This window comes from Sciurus vulgaris, assembly GCF_902686455.1.
Source record: "Sciurus vulgaris genome assembly, chromosome: 3".
NCBI classification, from domain to species: domain Eukaryota; kingdom Metazoa; phylum Chordata; class Mammalia; order Rodentia; family Sciuridae; genus Sciurus; species Sciurus vulgaris.
The window spans coordinates 52,882,231-52,906,796 of record NC_136463.1 but is presented as its reverse complement, the minus strand read 5'-3'; the positions used below and the strand labels follow the sequence as shown (position 1 = coordinate 52,906,796).

Genomic DNA, 24,566 nt, shown 5'->3' with positions numbered 1-24,566 from the left:
TCCCTCTTTGGAAGAGCTGGCTTGGGTGGCCGACTCTCAGGGAGGCTGGGGAAGGCTGGGAAAGGCTGGGAAAGGCCTTCTTCCAAAGAGACTGAGCTGGGCCAGACAAGCCCCGAGGCTTCTTCTTAGATTCTCAGGGTTTATGAAAATGCCAATAAGACAAAACAAGGCACTTAATGGAGCTAATGCATGAGGGCAAGACAGCCCTTGGGCCAGAACCAGGACCTGGGGTTCCATCCTAGTCTGTTACTAGATCACACATTTCAAGTCACAAATAAACCAACAAAATTTGGTTCTAAACCCAGCCCAGTAGATTCTTTCCCAAAGCTTTTTGCTGCTGCAAGATGGTCAAAGGATACTGTCACAATCCCCATCTTTTCCTAATGGTGACAGAAAAGGAGGCCAGGAGAAGCTGGGTGGCCCTGAGGATGCCCCATGAAACTATAATTAGGGTGGGATTATTCTTTTGACAAATGTGATGGATAGGAAGGAACCCAGGTTTTCTTTCTTTTGAGACAGGGTCTTGCTATGTTGCCCAGGCTGGTCTTGAATTCCTGGGCTCAAGCAGTCCTCATGCCTCAGCCTCCCAAGTACCTGGGACTACAGGAGCCCACCACTGCACACAGCTAGAAACTCAGGTTTCTATTTCTGTATTTGATGTTTACTAGCTGTGAGATCCTGGGCAAGTCACTTCAACTTCCTGAGACTTCAGTACGCTCATCTGTAAAACAGATTCAATAACTATTTTGCAAAGCTGTTGTGGGAATCCCATGAGATACTTTAGTGATGGACAGCACTCTTAAAGCGAGCAAGGAAGTACTAATACGCATGCCTCAGGGGATCTTGGGAGAGCTGGGCTGGTCCCACATTTGAGGCTGCAAACCAGTCTGCAAGTGGCGTTGGCCAGTATCCAGGTGTTGCCAGCGTATTACCCCTTCAGCCTTCTCCCCACCACAGCTCTCTGGCAGGGAACAAGCCGCATTCGGGACAGACAGGCCCAAGCAGGGTGACACCTCTGGGGGTTCAGACAAGCAGCCCCTTCCAGCCAGACCCCAGGGACTTCAGGCAGGAATAAGGGGCAGGCACAGGTCACATTCTCTTCCCCTTTCTTACACCCCGGGTCTGCATGCCCACAGAGGCACGACCCTGTGCGCGGTGCCACCGGGGCCATAGGCTGGGTTAGAGGAAGGCCCGACCTCGGCGCAGCAAAGAAAACAAACACAGATGTGTTTGGGACCTTGGGCAGGGGGGTGGTGGCGGAACCCGTCCCCTTCCCCTCCCCGCGCGCTCCCCAGGGTGTGCGGCGTTCGCTCGGCGCCCAGTTCGGGGCGAGGCTGACAGTCGGCGGCCAGCCCCCCACCCCCTGGGGTGCGCGCCCGGCCCTGCCCCCTCTCCGGGGTTTCCCCGGGCACTCCTCTCGCTTTCTCTTTGTCTCTGCTGCTTTCTCGGGCTCCCCGGTTCCCACCCGCTCCCGCTCGCCCTCTCTTGCGTCCGGGGCCGGCTCCCTTTAACTTTCTTCTTTCCCGGGGTTAAAACTTTGCTGGCGAGCGGGCGGCTGCTCGTCGACGTTATTGGCCAGCGCCCCGCCCGGCGGCCCCGCCCCCGCGCTCCCCTCCGCCCCCTACTCCCAGCGCGAGTGGCGGCGGCGGCGGCGGCGGCGGCGGAGCCTTCGGGGGCGTGCGTGCGTGTGTGAGTGCGCGCCAGCAAGCGTGAGTGTGTTGTGTGCGCCCCGGGCGCAGGCAGGGCAGCACTCCGACCGCGGCGGGATCGGCGCGAGCCGGGCGGCCGCGTCGTCACTCGGGCAAGAGAGGCGGCGGCGGCAGCCGGGCCGGGGCTGGGGCAGCGGCGGCCGCGCCGGGCATGGAGCTGGCAAGCCCGCGCTGAGGCAGGACGCGCCTGCTAGCAGCCAGCAAGAGGCTCTCCGCCGTCCGGCGCGCGGGCTCCCCGGCTGAAGCCAGGCAAACTTTTCTTTCTCTTTTACCCTCACTAGAGGTAAAGTCCCGAAAGCACACTCCCTGGCGGGACGCGATGGGGGCAGCTGAGAGGGACCCGAGGATGCGGGAGGAATGGGCGCGGGCCATATGAGGTTGGGGGACCCGGAGCTCTCCTGCGTTCGAGATTTGGGGTGCGAGGTGGGTTGGTCGCGGACTGGCAGATGGGCGCGGGCATGCTTCTCCGGCGGCTTGGAGGCTGCAGTAGCTGGGAAACAGCGTTCGCCCGCTGCCCTCGGCTCACCAGTCGGGAAGGAGGGTCGCGGGCTGTGCGGGCTCGGAGGCCCCCGCTCCTCCTGTCCCCGGGACTTTGGGGGAGCGAGGCGGGCAGTCGGACGTGGGGTTGGTGCGGGTGTTCGCCCACGCCCCGCCTGCCACCTCGCAAGGGTTGGAGGTCGCGGGGCGGGCTGGCTGAGCGCAGCTCCCCTCTCTCCGCAGGCGCCTTCTGCGGCGGGCGGACTGACTCCGCGGCGGGGCCGGGGCAAGCTGGACGCAGCATGATGCGCGCAGTGTGGGAGGCGCTGGCTGCGCTGGCGGCTGTGGCGTGCCTGGTGGGCGCGGTGCGCGGCGGGCCGGGGCTCAGCATGTTCGCTGGCCAGGCGGCGCAGCCGGACCCCTGCACTGACGAGAACGGCCACCCGCGCCGCTGCATCCCGGACTTTGTCAATGCGGCCTTCGGTAAGGATGTGCGTGTGTCCAGCACCTGCGGCCGGCCCCCAGCGCGCTACTGCGTGGTGAGCGAGCGCGGCGAGGAGCGGCTGCGCTCGTGCCACCTCTGCAACGCGTCCGACCCCAAGAAGGCGCATCCTCCCGCCTTCCTCACCGACCTCAACAACCCGCACAACCTGACGTGCTGGCAGTCGGAGAACTACCTGCAGTTCCCACACAATGTCACGCTCACGCTGTCTCTCGGCAAAAAGTTCGAGGTGACCTACGTGAGCCTGCAGTTCTGTTCGCCACGGCCCGAGTCCATGGCCATCTACAAGTCCATGGACTACGGGCGTACGTGGGTGCCCTTCCAGTTCTACTCTACGCAGTGCCGCAAGATGTACAACCGGCCGCACCGCGCGCCCATCACCAAGCAGAACGAGCAGGAGGCCGTGTGCACCGACTCGCACACCGACATGCGCCCGCTTTCGGGCGGCCTCATCGCCTTCAGCACGCTGGACGGGCGGCCCTCTGCGCACGACTTCGACAACTCGCCAGTGCTGCAGGACTGGGTCACTGCCACCGATATCCGCGTGGCCTTCAGCCGCCTGCACACGTTTGGCGACGAGAACGAGGACGACTCGGAGCTGGCGCGCGACTCGTACTTCTATGCCGTGTCCGACCTGCAAGTGGGCGGCCGCTGCAAGTGCAACGGCCACGCGGCTCGTTGCGTGCGCGACCGCGACGACAGCCTGGTGTGCGACTGCAGGCACAACACGGCCGGCCCGGAATGCGACCGCTGCAAACCTTTCCACTATGATCGGCCCTGGCAACGCGCCACAGCCCGCGAGGCCAACGAGTGCGTGGGTGAGTGGGGCAACGCGCGGTGTCTGGGGAGGCAGTTGACTGCTCCCGGGCTTCGCAGCGGCGGGTCGGCAAGAGCGCAGGCGCGACTGCATCGGAGGATAGCTCGTTGTGGGGATGTCTCCGGAACCCTGGGAGGCGTGTTCAGGGATGTCCGGGACGCGGGAGGGCTGAACGCAGTCTACCGGTTGGTGTGATGCTCGCTGTGGACGCCCTGTGCACTCAGCGAAACCTAGAAGCAGCGCGAGAAATACTGCTGGGATCGGGTGTGGTGGGGAGAGGTTTGGCGAAAATTTGCCGACAGGTTTCCATAATCCCGGATCCAAACGGAAACACATTCATTGCCTTCTTCTTAGTCTGGCTAGTCCTTGGGATTCACCTCCACCCCACCCCCCTTTCCTAGTGCTGCAGCTGGGCGCGCGGTTGGGGACCCGGGTCCTGATCCCGGGAAGTTACAGCTCTACAACCACAAATCCTCTGGGAGACGGCAGAGAACTCTGCAGTTTGGGGTGGTTTGGTACCCGACGAATACCACTCCTGCACCCTCGCATTTGTCTTTTTATGGTTTGAAAAAAAAATTCCTTTTCTCTTTTGAACATCGTGTTTGCGTTAGCAAAAAAGAGTGATGTGATTTTAATTAATTACTATCTACAGATTACAAAGGAAGGTTCAGTAACTATTTTAAACTAAATCAATCCTGGTATAAAAAAGTAGTATACCAGATTCTTTTGTTCGCTTCAGGGTTTGGTGAAATTAAACAGTTTTGAATTAACTAAGGGCCCAGCGTCTGGATTTTTAATAGAGTTTCAATTCCTGGAAGAGAAATCTGACAAAACTGGGCACCGGTGAATACGCCTGAGTCAGAAATGAGGCTACGTTCTACTTCTGAATTGTACAACTTTGTTGGTGCAGAAAATCTCAGGCATCAATTTCTCCCCAGAAAGAGAGCGAGATGGTAGTAAGACAGTACCTTACTTTTTCAGTACAAGATGTAAATTTCCAAATCCCACAGCGATTGTAATGAAAATCATTTAGTTCATAAATGTGCCATTTGGTGTGCATCTTTTGTGAACATACAGATTTTCCTCCCCCTCCCCCACCCCCCAACAGCCAGTGTGAGTCTCTTCAATTGCTTCACCCTCTGAGGCACATTGCAAAGTTTGCTGATCCCCACAAACACACGTTTTGCGGTCTGGTTCTGATTAATTGTGTCATGTTGTTGTCGAATAGTTTGTGCCTCATGACTGTGAATATAGACTTTTGAACAAGCCAATGGAAAACATGTCTTGGAGAGTCCAGCCGGCACAGAGGCCCATGCAGGCACCCTGGTCTGCAGATGCCTGTGCCTCCTGTTGCATGTCGGTGCCTCCATTTTTACACTCAGTGTGTCCGGCTTTTACAGACCTAATTGTTCATCCCCCTCCTTCAAGGAACAGAATTGGCTTCCAGTTTGAAGAGACTTTTCAGGATTCTGCTGAGTAGTTATACTCCGACTTAGTGGTCTTGGAGGATAGAGTTCCTTTGATCTGCTCAGTTCCCTCAGAAATGTTGGTTTTTCCCATCTCTTCTCTCCCTTTCCTCTTTTCTTTTCTTCCTTTTGTGCGTAAAAGCCCTTTATTGACATTTAAAGGGTTTCCCAGGGTTTTGCTATCAGTTTTAGTTTGTATATGCATATGAAAGATGACTTTGTATGGTCACCAGCGGGGGCTAATTGGACAAATGCAAGTGAATACATTGAGGCGAATAAATGGGATATTTTGGTAAAGTGTTACTGGCATGAAGATTCCTCTTAGCATTGGTATTGTTCAATTTGCCACCCCCCCCCTTCCTGTCACTTTGGACGTGAAGACATAACCTGCATCTGTTATGATGATGGTTATGTTCTTGAAATAATCTCTCTAGTTTAGGATTTTGTCTTTCAACCAAAGCACAAATTGGATTGACTTTTTTTTTGGCTAAATTGAGCAATCAACGTATTAACTAATGTAATTAGCAAGCTGTTTTTTTTTTGCTCATAAAGTTTAATTAGGCCTAATAAGTACATAATCTACATGACAAATGATCAGCTAACAATATTTTTCTGGTTTTTACTGAAGTTATTTTAATTCTCAGTAGTTAAAGTATCTTTAAATCTTGCCAATTATTCAGTCATTTTATAAAAGCAAAGCCAATTCAACTCTATTAAAGTTATTTATAGTTTCCTTTTTGAATAGATGTTTTGATACCTTGTAGATATAACTGGGAACATCAGATTGAAGTTCTTCTGAAATCTTAATTAAGTCTTGGTGATTTTTCCATCCTCCTGTAAAAGAGAAAGCCAGCAAGGACAATTTAGGAGTGATTTACAATTAAAGGTCGAGATTTTTATGAAAAGGCCCTGTAGTGGAGATATATGAATGAATTAGTATTTGACAGGTGTTCTGAGATACTAAAGGGCCTGTGCTAGGAAAAAGCATTAATAAATCCTTCACATACTAACTTTGTACTATCAGTGACTCAGATTTTTTTTCTCCCCAACATAATCCTGTCCTGTGAATTTCACACTGTTGACACATAAAGTCAAGCTATCTAGATTATTTACAACGAAGACAAAAGAATAAAGTATTTTTTAAATTACAAAGACCAGTTTTGATAAATTATCACTTTGCCTTTACAAAATAATAGGACATGATACATAATAGATTGAAATGCCATACTTCCCTAGGTTAACCTCCACTCCTCACTTCCCTGCCCCAAATCCCTAGAAATTGAAAATACATTGATGTCATTTGACTGAGGTGCTTACAGATTACCAAGAAATGCACCATGCTATATGATTTCTTTGCTCCGGTTTTCATTTTAGTGTTGATTCAAGGTCAGTGTCTCTACAGAATAAATGTGAATGGTTGTAAAGCCCAATTTTATTTAAAATGCAATCTTAAATTTCTTCTGGAAAAAAAATACCTTCAAAACAATATGAAAGACAAGACCATGTATAACGTTACAGCTTCGACAACTCTCAGTGGAATAACTAAATACTTTCTTCCGTCCATATGTATCAGCAGTGTTCACTGCTTTTATACACATGTGCATTTACAATTCACTGTGTAAAGAAGCACCCATGCATGGTGGGGGGGTGTATATTCAAGGAAAAATGCATGAACAGTTTTAAACCACCTGGGTTGCTAGGCCCTCCCCCACCTTCCTTTTCTCAAAAGAGCATCTGAAGACCATATTGTGTTTCATAAATTATTGACATCAGTTTTAATCAGTGTCCCCCTGACGTTGGGGCTGTGTTAGTATTTAGTGCCTGATGAAGCATGCTGTTTAATCTTACTGTGGGGATGTCAGCATGAGCCCCTGCCTGGTTTGTGACAGGTTGAGCTTTATGAAAACTTGTTTTGCGACTCACTCTATGGCTTTGTATTGCCCAGCTGTAACCCAAAACCCATACAAAAGCTGCTTCTGCAAGATGAGCACCATGCTGGGCTGGCCTCCTACGGTCATGGGTGCCTGCAACATAATGCTCATAATTGTTTAAACATGGCTTTGAGGAGGGGGTCCTTATGCTGTAAATGGCCCTGATTCTTGGGCCCACCCTCATCCCTGGCAAACCTGGGAGGTCATATTAGAGGTGTTGCCATGAGAAATCCAATGCCCCACTAACGACCCTTGGAAAATCAGAAGGCTAAAAGTATTTGTTGCCTAGACCATTGCCTGATATATAACTGAATGAGTATGTTTTTAAAGGTGATTGTTATAATTACTGTCATTATGGTGATTAACCCTTGAGGGCTTATTCTTTGCAAAGCACTCACATTAATTTAATCATTTCGTCATTGTGACTATGCTAATATGCTAATAAAGGCATTCCTCTGTATTTTAGATATGAGGAAGCCATGACCTAGAGACATTACATGGCCTACTCAAAGCCACATAGCTAGTAGGTAGTGAGGCTGGGGCTCCAGACTGATATTTGTTCATAATTTTATAGCATCTGCTGTGCTACCTCTCTGTAGGGTAGAGGGATGGGTGATTGAGTGAATGAATGATTGAATGACTACCATTCATCCAAGTACAGGAGAAAAGCAGGAACAACCTATTACTTCTTGCTATAACTGGAAGTGGTTCCCTAGTTGTGTTGTATTTTATAATATCACATTATTACATTATATTCACACACACTTAAGTATGAAATATGAAGTCGTATATAAGCTTTTCTCTATTTATCTTAGTGGACCTGGTGGGAGATGGGAGGACTGTGAGAGAAGTGGTATAAATACCTTGCTATGGGTTCTCAACATCCACAGGTGTTGCTTATTTCAATTCTTGATTTCAGGGCCTGTGATCATTCCCAAAGGTGGTGAGACTCTGGGTGTGATGGCCTATACCTATAATTGCAACCACTCAGGAGGCTGAGACAGGAGGATTGCAAGTTCAAGTTCAAGTATCACCCCCTCTTAAAAAAAAAAAAAAAGTGGTGAGGTAGAACAGGTAATCTGAAAATCCCCTTAAAATGATTTTCTCTTCTCACCCTGGTGCCCACCATCCCATTGCTTCACCAGAATATATGGAAAGAATCCAGGAAGTGGCTGAAAGTATTGTTGGTAAAGAGCAGAAGGAGCTTGATGGAAAATGACAAGTCCCAGTTGCTGCTAGGTGCAACTGAAGGAATCAGCGGCTCTGGACTGTCATTTATCTCTGTTGGCTCATGGCAGTTGGAGCGAAGGGTCTCCACTCAGGTACTCATTAGCACCTGGTGGGCAGGAACCTCATGCAAGGAGGATGCTCCCAACTCTGTCCAGAGAATGGAGGGCAAATGTGTCAGGGCAGACCTTCTGGGGGAAGTGGGGCAGGTCTGTGCATTTCCTGGCTCTGCCAAGCTCTCTGTTAGCCCTGCCCAGACTCTTCTCTGACCTCCTCCTCCTGTAGAAAAATGAGATCCTCCGAAAAGTATTTGAGACTTTATGTCCAGAGTAAATATTGGAAAGGCAGTGGGTTGCAATTCAGATGTTCCCTGGACGGAATCGCCTCATTTTCTACTCACAGCTGGTATCGATATTTCCTTCTTGAGATGAGTTGTGCTTTTCATTAAGTAAATTTTTTTGTCTTGGGATTAAACCAACATTGTATTCTTAATAGACTTTTATGTTTACACTTCAAAAGTCCACTGGGTTGTTATTCGTGTTATCTTGATGGCTTCTACAGTGTCTGCTATGCACACTGGCTTCACCAAAATAAATGGCTCTCCAGGGAACTGGATTATAAAACAGCCTTATCTGTGGATGCACAAGTATGGATATTTTGTGAGCCAGTATTTTTTTCTTTCTCTCAGAAGTGATAATCATACCTTGGGTTTCTGCAGCGCCTTTCATTATAGGGAGACGGGAGGTCTCAGAGGGCTTTTGAAATGCTCAGGACTTAAGCCTAATACTTGTAGAGTGGCATACAGCATTTTGCCTGTTGTCTGGGAGCCCTCGTGGTCTCTGCAGCCTCAGAAGGCGTGGTGTTGGTTTGGGTGGCCAGGGAACTGCAGAGTTTAGAATGTCAGTCCCAGGTGGTTGTCAGGTTGCGTCCTGAAGACAGACCACAAACCCCTACCGAGGGCCAGGCATTGTACGAGGTGCTTTCTGTGTGCTTTGTTCAATTAATCAGATTGCCACAAGGAACGGAAGCTTTTCAAAAACAGATGTCCCTGCCACCAAAGGGCAGTTTGTACACACACAGGACTAAGTGTGGACAAGTCTGCAGGACGCATTGGAGAGAGCAGGGGGTATCAGCGGTGTTTGTTTCCAAGGCAGATCATATAAAAGCCGTGTCCTATTATAACCAACTCCAAGGGATGGTTACTCTGAATAGCACTTGGAATAAGTGAGCTGCCTGGGCCAGTCCCCTTGCTGGGGATGTTCGCCTCAAAGCTATCTGCTTCATGAGGTTTGACTGGTGTATTGTAGTGAGTTCAGTATTGCATTCTTTTTTTTTTTTTTTTTCTCCTCCTTTCTTTTTGCAGTGCTGGGAATGGAACCCAGGGCTTCACACATGCTAGGCAAGTGCTCTACCATTGAACTATACACCTGGCCTGCATTCTTGTACTCTTGCTCCAAGAATCTCTGTTGTAAATTCAGATGTAGGTTTTAACTTACTTTTTGAAAGTTACATACTTTATGTAAATTTCCCTCCATGTCAAAAGGCAGAGACCAATTCCAATGGGCAGTTCTTATCTGTAGAAATATGTCAGCAACTCCTACCTGGCCCTGGCAACGTGTGAGTTCAGCCCTGCTTATATTACTTTGTGCCAGTTCTCTCCTGTGATGGAGAGAGGGATTCGAGGCCATGGAATTGATGAGAGTGGGATGTCTTTGTTTTTGTTTGTTTGTTTGTTTGAGACAGGGTCTCGCTAAGTTGCTGAGGGCCTTGCTAAGTTGCTGAGGCTGGCTTTGAACTCGTGATCTTCCTGCCTCAACCTCCTCAGCCTCTGGGATTACAGGTGTGTACCACTGTGCCTGGCGAGGTGTCTTTTGCTCAGAACCTTTTTCTCCAACACTTGAGCTCCTGCTCAAGGCCTCCTTCAGGATGGACGTTTCTTCCAGAGACACCTGTTGGCACTCAGAACACAAGAGAAGATGCCATCTAAGGGTATTGATGGTTCAGAAGTACTGACGAGACACAGAAAAGTGGGCTCTGCCCTGGCCTGTATCAGGGCCATCCCTAGAGATCCCTGGGCTGTCTGCCATTGGAATTAGTGTACTAGCTACAATTAGACTGAAATGAATTCAGATTGCAGTATGCTTGTGCATATAAAGAAGACCCAGCAGAAAGATGACTCTCTGAGTAGAGTCGACTTCCAGATTATGTAAAAGGTGGTTTTTCAGAGGTCTAAATAAGTTGAGAACCTTGCAAGGTAGAAAGTCACACCCCAGGTCACATCCCAACATAGCCAGTGCCTGGTTGGAAGAAGGTGCTAGAAGTACTTCTCCCTGGAGGACTCAGGACTAGCCTATGTGAGGTCTCATCTCCCTGTGCATATGGTCACAGTTTAGTTGGGAACCCATCTGTACCCCCTCCTGGTTGGTGCTGTCACTGGATTTTCTGGATTTTCCCTGGGGTCCTTTCCTGCCTGCAGATAAGAGAGGTTATTGTTTGTTGTATCCAATTTTCATACATTCCAGAGGCTCCACACTTAAGTTAGACAATCTGTAGGACCACAGGGATCTTTAAAGAGACTGGCTTTGAATAATTGGGTCCTATAGGGAAATGAGTTCTTAGTTTCCTGAGGGCATGTATGTTATACTACATTCCATATTTGAAGTCCCAAAGTGATGGATATTTCCTGCCTGTTCAATTACTATTTTCAGGGCTTCTGATTTCATCTGTTCTTGCTTGGAGTGACTGGGGTGCTACAGTAGACCCCCACCATCCTGGCCCTGCTTACACTTGGGGAATAGACTCCAGAGATCCCAATGGATGCTTGAAATCATGGAGAGTACTAAACCCTATGTATACTATGTTTTTCTTATATATGCACACCAGTGATAAAATTCATTTTATAAATTAAGCATAATAGGAGATTAGCAACAAGAACTAAAAATAAAATAGAAAAATTAGAGCCATGTTCTATAATAAAAGTTATATGAATATGCACTCTCTCAAAATATTGTATTTTGGAGTCTAGCAACCTCAGCATATGATTATTTTCTTGTCTCATAAAGTTGAAACTTTCACTTATTCTCGTAAAGGAATTCCTTTATGGCTTCTCTTTGGCTTATTTGAATTGCCAGCATTGGTCTTCTTGAAATTTGGAGCCATTATTTTAAGTAAAATAAGGGTCACTTGAACGCAAGCACTGTGATGTTGTGACAGTCAACTGGATAATGGAGATGGCCATAAAGTGACTAACAGGCAACTTATACGGAATGGAATAGGACAAGTTGCAATGTCATCCTGTTACTTGAAGTGCCACCTAGTTTAAGAATAGTTTATTTTTTGAATTTTCCATTTTATATATTTGGACTGTGGTTGACTGCAGGCAACTGATCACAGAAGCAGGACATTGGATAGGGGGAAGAGGATGACTATACCTAGCAAATGTATCATCACTCCTCCTTTCTGAAACCAGGGTAGACATTGCTAATTGATTGTAGCACAGCACACTTTGCTCCTAGCTCCAGGAATGATCTTACTGTATTAGAATCCTTCTCAATATAATTTCTTAGGTAGCTATTATTCCTGAGGCAGAATTAGCCTATCAGATGAAAAGTCTGCTATTTTTGGTCCCAGAATCCCTTTCCTTGCCCCTCACCTCTGTCCTGCAGACAAAGAAGCACTTTGTAAGTAGGTGTTTCTAGAGCATTCAGTGTTCAGGTGACTCTCTTGGGTTTGGGGTTGCAAAGAAGTATAAAGTTGTTTCCCTTCCTGCAGGTAAAATAGGTTTTCACTGAGGAGGCCGTGTACATAAAAAGGGACTATATGTTCATTTGTACTACACTGTAGACATGGATGGGCCCCCATGGTGACACTACGTGCCCAGGGCAGGTGCTAGATAGGTCTGAAGGAGAGGCAGGTTTAAGATGTGGTTCCTGTTCCAGGAAAGGATTAGATTTTTATTTTTTTTTATACCAGGGATTGAACCCAGGGGTGTATTCCACTGAGCCACATCCATAGTCCTTGTTTATTTTTTATGTTGAGACAGGGTCTTGCTAAGTTGCTGAGGGTCTTGCTAAGTTACGGAGGCTGGCCTCGAACTTGCAATCCTCTTGCCTCAGCCTCTCCAGTAAGTGGGATTGCGAGCATGCACTACCATGCCCAGCTCTGTGCCAAGAATCTGAGAGAGTATGGTTTCCTGAAACAAGTGGTTTTCTCAGGGACACTGGCTTGGAAGTTCCGGGACAGCTTCTCCCAAAGTGCCTTGGAGTTTGAGACAGAAGTTTATCACTGCCCCATCCTGGGTCAGAGCACCATGCCTGAGACTTCTTGTGTCACCTGAAGGCTGTTCCCTCAATTCAAAACCACATCAGTGTGGTATCGAGAGACATGGACTCTACAGAAGCCACTGCCCACAGCACTCTGCGTACGTTTGGGCCGGTGTAGAAAGTGCTAAACAATAACAGTTCCAATCCCAGCATGAAAAAGGAAACACATTGTGTTTACAGATACCGAATTTGGCATCCAAAACATGAAAGTACCTTGAGGTTGGGCGGCCCTCAGCCTTGTGGCCAACTTGTTTTCCTCTCCCCAAAGCCAGATCTCAGAGGTGGGCAGGTTGGTCTCAGCCAACTCTTTATTCCCAGACCCAGCCCTGTCTCACTTCGTGGCTCAGACCTGGAGAGAATTCACGGTGAGAAAATACTTGGCCTCTCAAGCTGCCATGGGGAAGGAAATTGCTTCTTACTCCAAGCCACAGAAATCAATCCTTCTTAAACCACACTCAGGGGCAGATTTGCCATCATGGTACCCAGAAATTACAGGGAAGAATGGGACTTCATCTTCCTCTGTATTTCTCATCCTCGTTTATTATTTGAACCAAGGGCTTTGTTTTATTTATTTTTTATTTTTTAAATATTTTTGTAGTTGTCAGTGGATCTTTTATTTTTATTTATTTTTATGTGGTGCTGAGGATCGAACCCTGTGCCTCACACATGCCAGGCAAATAATGCTCTACCACTGAACCACAATTCCAGCCTGGGTTTTTGTTTTAAATCAGAGATATGTACAGAAAAATAATGATCTATGTGTAAGTGAAAAGCAAGTTCTGTTTTTCTGATCCTTAGAATACTTAGTTCTAATTCAAGGTCAAAGAATACAACATTCTATTTGGTAATGTATGAAATATCAAGATATGTGTGTAGTGGCGGGGATGAAAGAACCCTTTTCTGGCTGCAGGTATCTAGCTTTAGATCCCAGTCAGGAGTGTGAGCTTGGGTAAATTACTTAAGTCTCTGCCTTGACACCTGGTGGCCTGGGGGCCAAGCTCAAGATCACCTTGTATTTGCCTTGAGAGGGGCTCAGAGAAAGGGTATAAAAAGAGAACCCAGAGGTGGATTCCAGCAGCACACATTTCTATGGTCCTTACCATTGCCATGGTCTGTTCTAAGAATTTGATAAATAACACCTCATTTAGTCTTGGAACCATCCTGCGAGGTGGGTTCTATTATTGTTATTGAGTAAACATTTTTATGACAATAAGACATTTGTACAGAAAAGCATGTGACTTCTAAGTGTTCAACTCAGTGACTGCACAATGTCATACGCCTGTGTATCCAGCGCCTACCTCGAGAACATCCCAGCACCTCAGATGCTGCTCAGTGTCCTTCAGATTATCATGCCCCCCTGCCCATGGCACCTTGGTTTTGAGTATTTTTGAACTTTGTGCAAATGGTATTCTATTCTGGCTTCTTTCTTTTGGTATTCCATTTATACTGTTTATCCACAAATTAGTTCTGATTGCTGTCTAGAATTCTGATATAAATGTATCATAGTGTATTTCTCCATTCCTTTTAGGGCAGACATTTAGGTTTTTTCCAGGTCTTGGCAGCTGTGACCATACTTGTCCATGCTTTTTGGTGCACATAAGAATGAACTTCCACCGAGGAAGTATGTAGAAGTAGGGTTCCTGGGCCCAAGGGTGTAAGTATCTGTTCAGCTTCGATAGGTGGTGGTTATATACTTAATAGAAAGTGGCTGTATAAAAATCACATTTGTATATCACTTCTTGGGTGAAGAAACCGAGGCACACAGTAGAGCTAGGTAACTTGTCCAAGGTCACCTGGCTAGCAGGTGGCCAAGCTGAAATTAGAATCTAAGCAGTGTGGCTCATGGGTCTTGTTTTTCTCCACCATGTCTGGTTGCCTCCCATCTTTAGTCTCTGTACACCCTGTCAGAAAGAACTGTTCACACCAGGAAGCAAAGGGGATTTGTCTCAAGTCCCTGTAGTTCTCTGGACATCAGTTTTCTGTGCTGTAAAATGAGGGCTTGGACTACAAAGCCCATCTGCAGCTCTGCTACTCTCTGTTCTGTGACACACACCGCCTTCCTGAGTGCTCTTCCTGCCTAGCCACCCACCTGACACATTCCCTGCTCACCCAGAACCAGCTTTGCAATTTGAGGTATTTTCCACTCTCCCCTTCTCTTGGGTTCCCCCTGTTTGGGGACCTCGTTTTCCCACCTCTCACCCCTTACTCAGTTCCTCCACCTGGTGCATGGGGATGGCGTGGGGCCTATTCCTTCTCTGCCCTCCTGCATGTGGGCTAACCAGTTTTCTCTCCAAATCACGTGTGTTCAGCTGCGTGCATTTCACAATATAAACTCACCTGACTATCTAGCACTGCCATCAAGAAATTAAATATTTCCAGCTGGGTGTGTTGGTGCATGCCTGTTATTCCAGGGAGACTGAGGCAGGAGGATTGCCAGTTTGAACCCCTCTTGAGCAACTTACTGAGAGACCCTGTCTCAAAAAATAAAAAGGGCTGGGAATGTAGCTCATGGGCTGAGTGTTTGCCTAGCATGGGCAAGGTCCTGAGTTTAATCCCCAGCATTGCCAAAACAAGAGAAAGAAATATTTCCAGAAGGCCTCTTTCAGCTCCTCCTGACCATCATTTCTCCAGTGTAACTACCATTTTGACTTCTCACACCGTAGATTGAGTTTTGTCTATCTTTGAACTTCTTGTAAGTGGAATCATACAGTATGTTCTTGTCAATATCTGACTCCTTCTGCTCACCATTTTTCCTTGTAAATGTCTTCAACATAACTTATCCCATGATCCTTGTTGGTTTGATGGATGATCGCAACTACTTGGGGGTACTGATCCTCCCGCTTGTCTGTCTTCTGACCTATACACATGGTGAATGATTTCCTTATGTGTTTTGTACTTTCTGTGAACTTATCTTTATTTGAGATTTTGTGGAAATCCCACTGATCTCAGTTATAGGAATCCCTTATCTAGTGCTTTTGCATTGATTCTGCCCAATTCCTAGAGGTATTATTGGTCTGGGTCCAATTTTTGCATTGATTAATCACCTTGGAAATTCTTGTATCGAATGAGGAGCATTCAAATCTTCCGGGTTCTGGAGTTTCATTTTCTCATTTACTAAGAATTTTTTTTTTCTCCTTTACTCAGAGCTTTGGGTAGTGATAGGCTTTTGCTGTTATTTTAGGCTGATGAACAAAGATTTTTCTTTGTTCCTCTTTCACTCAGGAGAGTACATTTGAAAGGTCCAGGTTTTTGTCACCTGCACTTCTGCTTTAGTTGTCCTCCTTCCCTCCACCTCCTGTCCGCCTGCCCTGGCCTGTTTCCAGCATAGCAGTGAGAGGTAATTACTGTTCATTAGCTCTCTGTCCACTCAGGGGGACACCCGAGCTCTTGCAATGGCTGCACAGCCCTGCCTAGTCTGGTCCCTGCTTCTATCTGTCATGCCTCCTCATGATCTCCCTCGTATTCCCTCTGTTCCAGTCCCTAGATGTCCTTATTCTAGCATCCAGGCACCCTTGTTACAGCCCTGGCACTGGCACTTCCCCCTGGGGAGTAGATGTGCTCAGATGCTAGATCTTTGGTCTAATATCACTTCACAGTGAGGCTTGTCCTGACTGTCCTACTTCACTCTGCTGACAACTCCCCAATTTCGTGTCTGTCTGTGTCATTCTCTCTCTCTCCTGAGATCATCCTTCTCCTGATGTTTTGCTCCTTTTCCCTATAACGTGTATCACCCTCTAATAAACCATTTAATTTACTTATTAATCATGTTTATTGTCTGTCTTCCCATTCTTCCACTGATTCCTTTCCAACCCTTGTTTGAATGTAAATTAACATGAGGCCTTGTCTGTATTATTCACCAGGGTGCTGGTATAAGTAGGTGCTCATTAAATAGGCAATAAAAGAATTAAAACCCAAGCCCAAAGACATTAAGGCTTATTTTTAGGTCTCCTGCACCAGCTTTCTTTGCCCTCATCTCTCTCCTCCTTTTTCCCTTTCTACTCACTCACACCTTTTGATCACTGGGATCTCAATGTTGGCTTTCAAGTTTTTCTTTCCTCTAGCAACTTGGGATTTCCTTTTATTTTTTATGAGATCTGCTATGCATTAAATTTTTTTTTTAAAAATTACATTTCGTCTAGTATTTCTAGATGTTTGCAGTGGTAGAAGTTCTTTATTACTTCAGTTCACCTTGTTGCCAGAACTTGAAGTCATGTATTTTAATCTTTCATCCATCTGGAATTACTTATGACATATGGTGTGAGGTAAGGATATCCATTTTTTCATGAAATATTTTGCTAGTTATTCAGTGACAACTATTGAAAAAAATCATTCTTTGTCACTGAGGGGCCATATTTATTAAATGCTTAAGTATTATATCAACTAAGATCTATTTTCTGGATTTTTCCATTTTGTTTCACAAATCTGCCTATTTTTCTTTCACTTCCTATATGAATGGTGCATCTGGCAGGCTCAGTATTCACTTACTCATTCTTTTTCAGTTATTCTCATTGCTATTCTTGATTGCTTATTTGTTTATTCATTTATCAGTGTTAGAGAGTTTGTCAAGTTTCACTACAAATATCATTGATAATTTGATGGGCTAAGGTGAATTTGGTACTGGTTGATAACTTAAAATTTTTAAATTGTGACTGTATCCACTAACTGTTGTGTGTAATGATCTAATTACTTAAATGTCTCCATTAAGGCTGTTAGGATATCAAACGGGTAGAGTGTAAGCCTGGACAAAATCATGAACTGTGTATTTCTCTCTGATTCTTCCAGATGAATTTAAAAAATAGATTTATTGAGATATAATTCAATAAAGTACACATATTTACCTATGAAACCATCACCACAATCAAGATGAAGAATATACCTGTCAACCCAAAATGTTTCCTAATCTTGGTAATCCCTCCTACCCTTTCCCACCCCTGTGCTCTCTGTTATTATATGTATGCATTTTCTAGAGTTGTGTATAAAAGGAATCATACACTGTAATTTTTTTTATCTGGTTTCTTTTACCCTCCATGATTATTTTGGTTATTCATTCATTCACAATTAGTCTATTAACCTGCTAATGGACATTTAAGTTGTTTCCAGTTTGTGACTGTTACAGGTAAAGTGAATATGCCTGTATGGATCTATGCCTTCATTTCTCTTGGGTAAATAGAATGTCTGGATGATGCAGTTGATGTGTTTAATTTTTTAAAGAAATTGTCAAACTGTTTTCCCAATGTGTGTACCACTGTACATTTATACCAGCAGTGTATGAAGGTTCCAGTTTCTCCAGTTCCATTTTCTATGAACATTTGATAGGACCAGTCATTTTAATGTTAATCATTCCAATAGGCATGTAATAGATATTTTTTGGCAATTTTAAGTCTAGAAACCAAGAAGCATAGAACGTTTCCACTTATTTGTGTCTTTTCTACCCTTCAGTAGAGTTTGTAAATTTCTTTTTATTGGAATCACAAAATTTTTAAAAAGTTTGCTTCTCTGTATTTATAATTTTGATTTCTATTTTGAAAGGGATTTTTTTCCTCAAACTTCATGTTTTATTTCTTGGGTATTGCTGATGCTTAGGACAACTTAAAAAAAATTTTTTTTTGCTGTCCTGGGATTGACCCCAGGCCCTTTTACATGCCAGGCAAGCTGCTCTGTCACTGAGCTGCACACCCTAGCCCTTAATATTTTTATATATTTTGTAACCTATAACTTCACTGAACTCTTTGTATTAGTTCTCGTAGTGTCTCAGTTAAGTCTCTTCCTTTGGACTTCAACTATAATTCACAAATCATGAATATTTTAGTTCTTTTTTTTTCAATTCTTGTAACTTTTGTTTATTTTTCTTGTCTTACTGCATTGGCTAGAACTTCAAAGTAATGATCTGTAATAATAGAAAGTATACCCTTTTCTTGATCCTGATTTCCTGATTGGAGTGAGAATGTTTCTAGACTTTCATCATTTCTTCAACAGAGTAGCTTCTGCTTCTGATACGCTGGGAAGTTTGCTCTTTTAACATTTTTTTCACTGGGTTGAGTGAAGTGGGATACATCTGTATCCCAGCAGTTTGGCAGGCTGAGGCAGGAAGATTGCAAGTGTGTAGCCAGTTTGGGAAATTTAGTGAGACCTGATCTCAAAATGAAAGATTAAAAAGGACTGAGAATGAGGTTCAATGGTAGAGTGCCCCTGGCTGGGTTCAGTTCCCAGTACCACACAAAATTATCATCATAATATCATCAACATTATTATCACAATTTTGTCTTCCAAGGGAATTCTATATCTTTTAGCAGTCACTTCCTGTCTCCCACCCCAGCCATGGGCAACCAATCTACTTTCATTCTCTATAGATTTGCCTCTTCTGGATATTTAATATGAATAGTAACATATCATATGTGACTTTTGGGCCTGATTTCTTTCAATTGGCATTGTGTTTTCATGGTTCATCCTTGTTGTAGCATGGATTAGTGTTTAATTTCTTTCAATGGCTGAATACTATGCTAGTGTATGAACAAAACAAATTTTATTCATTCATTCATCAGTTGATGGACATTTGAGTTGTTTTCAGTTTGTGATTTACTGAAATCACAGAATAATGCTGCTCTGAACTCTGGTGTACAAGTTTTGGTGTGGACAATGTGTTTTTATTTCTCTTGGGTATACCACCTAGGAGTGGACTGGATGAGTTATATGGTAACTCTGTGTTTAACTTTTTGAGAAACATAGACTGGTTTCCCAGGAGCTGTACATTCCCACCAACATATGAGGGTTCCTGTTTCCCCATATTCTCATCAACATTTAGTATGTATCTTTCTGATTACAGCCATTCTGGTGAATATGAAGTGATGTCTTATTATGGTTTTATGATTGCCTGAATTTGAATTATTTCAAAATTATTGGAATAAAGTCCATTTGGTGATGTATTATTATTTTCTAGTATTTTATTTTGGATTTTTATATCTATGTTTAAAAGTGAGATTTGTTTGAACTTTCCCCTCTTTATTTTTTCCATATTTTTTATCAGTGCATTTTAATCATATACAATGGTGGGATTCATTGTTTTATATGGTCATACACATACATGATTTCCTCTCTTTATATTGTCCTTTTTATGAATTGTAACTTTGTAAAATATAGTGGGGAGTTTCCATTTTGGCCTGTGCTCTGGAATAGTTTAAGTAGCATGAGAAATAGCTGGTCCTTGTAGGTTTGCTAGAATTAGCCCATCTGGGCCCTTCCATTTTTGGAATTAGTTATTTGATAACCATTTCAATCTATTCCATGCTTATATGTTTATTCAGGAATTTTCAACTTTTTTTTTGAGTCAAATATGGTAATTTATTATCCAAGAAAATAATCTTTTCCTAGATTTTCATTTTTTTAAAGCATAGAGCTAGGTATGGTAATCACTAAAAATGTATTAAAAATTTCCATGTGTGCCTATATCATCTTTCTAATTTCTAATGGTGAATATTTAGTCTCACTCTCTGCTTAGGATTGTTTGTATTCTTTAAATTTTTGGAACCAGTAACAATAACATTTGATCATATTTATTGAACACCCACTGTGTGCTAGACCCAGTACTAAGAATTTTGGATATACTGTCTAAAGTTAAAAATCTTTACAACTCTGAATTAGTACTGTTATTCCCATTGTACAGATGATTGAGTAGTTAAGACATTTAACTTGCCTGAAATCACACAGCTATGATTCCCAGAGATGTAATTCAAACAGGACCTGTCTCCTCTCAGTCAGTGTTCTTATCTAGTTACTATTCCAGTGTGCTGCTTATTTTTGAATAAGTTGTATTGCTTTCTTATTCTCTAATTTTTAAAATATTTATTAATTTCTTGGGCTTTTTTGTGATCCTTCTAATTTTTTGAGTTGAATGCCCAGTCCAGCTAATGTTGTTTTCTTATTCCTATTTAGCAATCAAATCACTTAAAGCAATGACTTTTCCTCTGTAGAGTAGCTTTGACCACTTACTAAGTTTTAATCATACTATCTTCATTGTCACTGTTTTTACAATGACTATCATTGTAGCTTTTATATATATATTTTAAATATATATATATATATTTTTTTTCATTGTTGTTGTTCCTGGAGTTATTTATGTATTGGATTTTCATTTCCAGGGGGTTAGGTCCTAAACAAAATATTGTTTAGGAAATAATGTCTAATTTTAGTTTATTGCAGCTGGTAGTATAGCTAGTACAGTTTTTTTGGTTTGGTTTGTGTTTGTTTTACTTTTTAGAAAGATCTTATGCATGTATAAGATCATTTCTGTTAGTGTGTCATAGCGAATGAAAAAGAACTATTTTTAGTGTACAAATTTCAATATATTTATTATATCAGTCTTATTGTGAGTGTATTCTTCAGATACCCTATATTTTTGGTTTTCTTTTGCCTGCTTGGGGCAAAAACATATTAATGGAAGACTTTGACATATGACTTTCAGTCTTTGATAAATTAAGTGACCAAGTCATTTATAATCTTTTAAACTAAGAACTGTGCAGAGGCATATAAGGCAAATGAATGCAAAGTAGAAGCTGGGGATACAAAAATTATATCTGAAAAGTGTAATTCAAAGTAGATGAAGTATTCATAAAGCCGTTTTTTGTTTGTTTTTTTGGTGCTGGGGATTGAACCCAGGGCCTCATGTTTGCTAAGCACATATTCTAGATCGCCTGTCCAAAGCTGGTTATTTCCTACTGACACCACAAAATATGTACTGTGGCATAAACTCGAATGGAGTATGGATGACCTGGGCTTTGATCTCCTTGGTGCAGAGAAGGAGTTGGACAGATGAACTCTCAGTCCCTTCCAGCACTCACATTCTAGAGGATAATGGGGTTCACTATTAAGCAAGTCCAGGGCTACAATTAACAGGGAGTAAGGATTAGAGTCAAAGGAAAGGACAAGATGATTCTTAGCCTGAAGCTGGAGCAGTTTGGGCTGACAGCTGGGGCTCAGTTTATTGCTTTGGCTCATCCAGTCTTTACATGAGCATGTGCCTCATTGCCTTTTGGCCTGGCAAGGAGAGTTGCTGAAATAGAAGTCAGTCTGTAAGGACAAGATGGCGAGGCCACAAGGATTCACTGTCACTGGGTGCCGCCTCCCATATGAGATATGACCCCAAATGTTGTGGTTTGGCTCTGGAACATCCTCCCTCCCCCCACAGAGCTCTCGGGCCCCGGGGAAGTGTTTCCTTAGCCTTCTCCTACAGGAATGGGCAGGCTACCCAAATCTGTGCCTGCCTCTGTTTCTCCTAATCCTTTTGCCAAGGGTAATGAATTCATGGAAGAAAGACAAAAATACAAAAGAGAGGAGTGTGTTTTACAGAATACCAGAAGCATGAAAAAAACTGAAAATTAATGAGCTAAGTATCTAATTTAAGAGATTTTTAAAAAAATGAACAGAATAAGCCAGAAAAAAAGGAGGGGTGGGGAGGGAGAAGAGATAAAAATAAGAACAGAAGTCAATGAACTAGAAAACAAATATTCAACAGAAAGGATCAACCAATGCCAAAAGTGGGTGTTCTGAAAGACTAATAAAAATAAATATCTGGAGAGATTGGTCATGAAAAAAGGAAGTGGCACAAACAACATTAGGAATGAGAAAGAGACATAAGTAGAGATCTAGTAAAGGCTGAAAAATAAAAGGTTGCCTGGGTTCAATCCCTAACACCCCCACCCCCCGAACAAACAAGTAATACTGTGAACAAATTTTTGGCAATAAACTTCAGTAATATATCCTCCATGTTATCTTTATCAGACCATTGGAAAAATTCTCATGGAGTGGTCCATAGACCATTTCTGTTAAAATCCCATGTGCAGCTGGGCGCCATTCACACACCTGTAATCCGAGCAGCTCATGAGCCCGAGGCAGGAGGATGGGGCAAAGCCAGTCTCAGCAACTTAGCAAGGTCCTAACCAACTCAGTGATACCCTGTCTCTAAGTAAAATACAAAAAAGGGCTGGGGGTGTGGCTCAGTGGTTGAGTGCCCATGGGTTCAATCCCCAGTACCAAAAAAAAAAAAAAAAAAAAAAAAAAAATCCACATGCAAACAAAGAAAAACAAACCATGGTAAAATGGACTTTATAAAAAATTTTAAACTTGTGCTCTAAAGGACAATATCAAGAAAATGAAAAGACAACCCACAGAATGGTGGAAAATATTTGCAAATTATGTCTATTTAGAATATCTAAAGAATATATAAATAAATGGTAGAACTGAACAACAAAGACCCCAATTTAAAAACTGGCAAAAGACTTGAATAGATGTTTTTCTAAAGAAGATATGTAGTGACCCATAAGTACATGAAGAGATATTCAGCATTATTAGCAATCAGGGAAATGCAAATCAAAACCACAATGAAGCCAGCATGGTGGCCCACACCTGTAATCCCAGTGACTCAGGAGGCTGAGGCAGGAGGATCAAGAGTTCAAAGCCAGTCTCAGCAATTTAGCAAGACCCTAAGCAACTCAGCAAGACCCTGTCTCAAAATAAAATACCCAAAAGGACTGGGGATGTGACTCAGTGGTTAAGTGCCCCGGATTCAATTCCTGGCAACAAAACAAAACAAAAAACTCACAATGAGATGACTGTTCACACCCGCTAGCTTGGTTATCATTAAAAGGACAGATGAAAATGAGTATTGGTGAGGATGTGGAGAAATTGACACCCTCCTGCACTGCTGGTGGGAATGTAAAACAGTGCAGCCACTTTAGAAAATAATTTCTCAAAAGGTTGGACATACCTATGATATAACCCAGCAATTCCAGAACTCCTAAGCATATACTTGAGAAACAAAAATACATATCCACACAAAAACCTGTCTGCAGACGTTCATAGCAGCATTATTCATAATAGCAAAAAAGCAAATACCATTCCAAATGTCCATCAGCTGATGAACAGATAAATAAAATATGGTATATCCATATAATGAAATATTATCCAACCATATAGAGGAACAGAGTACTAATACATGCTAAGACATGGGTATTCCTTGAGAACATGAGCTTGTCACAGTCATTTAGTCCCATATTATTAAATTTATATGAAGTGTCCAGAATAGGCAAATCTATAGAGCCAGAAAGCAGATTAATGGTATAGTAAGAGACTGAGAGTGAATAGGGAGTGACTGCTAATAGATTCTGATGGATATAGTGAAAAAAAAAAAAAAAAAAAAAACTCCAGTTTTGGAATTAGGTAAGCCTTACCTATCCCCTTGCTCCATCATGGACCAACTAGACCTGGAGCATTTTGGTCTCAGTTTCCTCATCTGTGAAGTGGGTATAATCATGTCTATGTCCTGGAATTGTCAGAGGGTTAAATGAAGCTGTGAATGAGAAATGCTAACTGCTGTGCTTGTGCTACCAGGTGCTCAAGGAATAAAGACCAGCCGTCCCCAGTGGCTCAGGCACTCAGAGAGATTTTCTGTATGGTTCAACTCTGGGTCCGCCTCTGACCTTGGAGTGAGAGAATAAATCCTCTTTTCTGGGCTGTTGCAGGCTGTCAAGGAACCATCTCAGCACCCTCGTCTGATAGCTGAGAAAAGGTAGCTCACAGGAGAGGGGGGATTTTGACCAAGGTTGAGATGGGGAAGTGGCCCTGGCAAGGGCAAAGAGCACTGTGGGGGCCCCGGGAAAGCAGCCTGGCTGAAGAGCTTTCTCACAGGCTCTCCTTGGCAGACTGCTTATAGTTATACCAACTTCAAACAAAAAGGGTTTTCAGACACAAAGGAAGGCTCAACCTGGCCGGTGCCAGGCCTGGCTTGGCATTTGAGTTCAGAAATCCAACTCCTCAGAGCTAGCAGACAGGCCAGACCATCCTACCCCCACTCCAGGAATGCCAAGAGCCCTCTCCGTGACTGACCCCGGGTCCTGTTCATTAGAGGTAAATCAGCCAGTGCACCCAGGGCATGTTTCCTGCTGACAGCTGAAGTATAATTGACTAATAAAAATTGTATGTATTTAAGATATACAGCATATTTGGATATATAAATATATTGTGAAGTGATTGCCATAGTATAACATATAACAGTATAACATGTCCATTTCCTCACATAGTTATTTGTGTATGTGTGTGTGTGATGGGAACATGTAACATCTTC

At 43.7% G+C, this 24,566-nt stretch overlaps 1 protein-coding gene across 2 annotated transcripts in view; it reads left to right on the top strand.

Moving 5' to 3' along the window:
- The first annotated feature begins 1,654 nt into the window (after positions 1–1,654).
- The window catches only part of NTN1 (netrin 1), a 180,864-nt gene continuing 157,952 nt past the window's right edge, over positions 1,655–24,566 (top strand). Inside the window, exons 1-2 of one of the 2 annotated variants that reach the window (XM_079134367.1) lie at positions 1,655–1,709; positions 2,430–3,506. In XM_079134367.1, coding sequence (XP_078990493.1) covers positions 2,489–3,506 — 1,018 coding nt within the window. In that variant the 5' untranslated portion in view covers positions 1,655–1,709; positions 2,430–2,488. The other variant, XM_079134366.1, reaches the window with a different exon arrangement.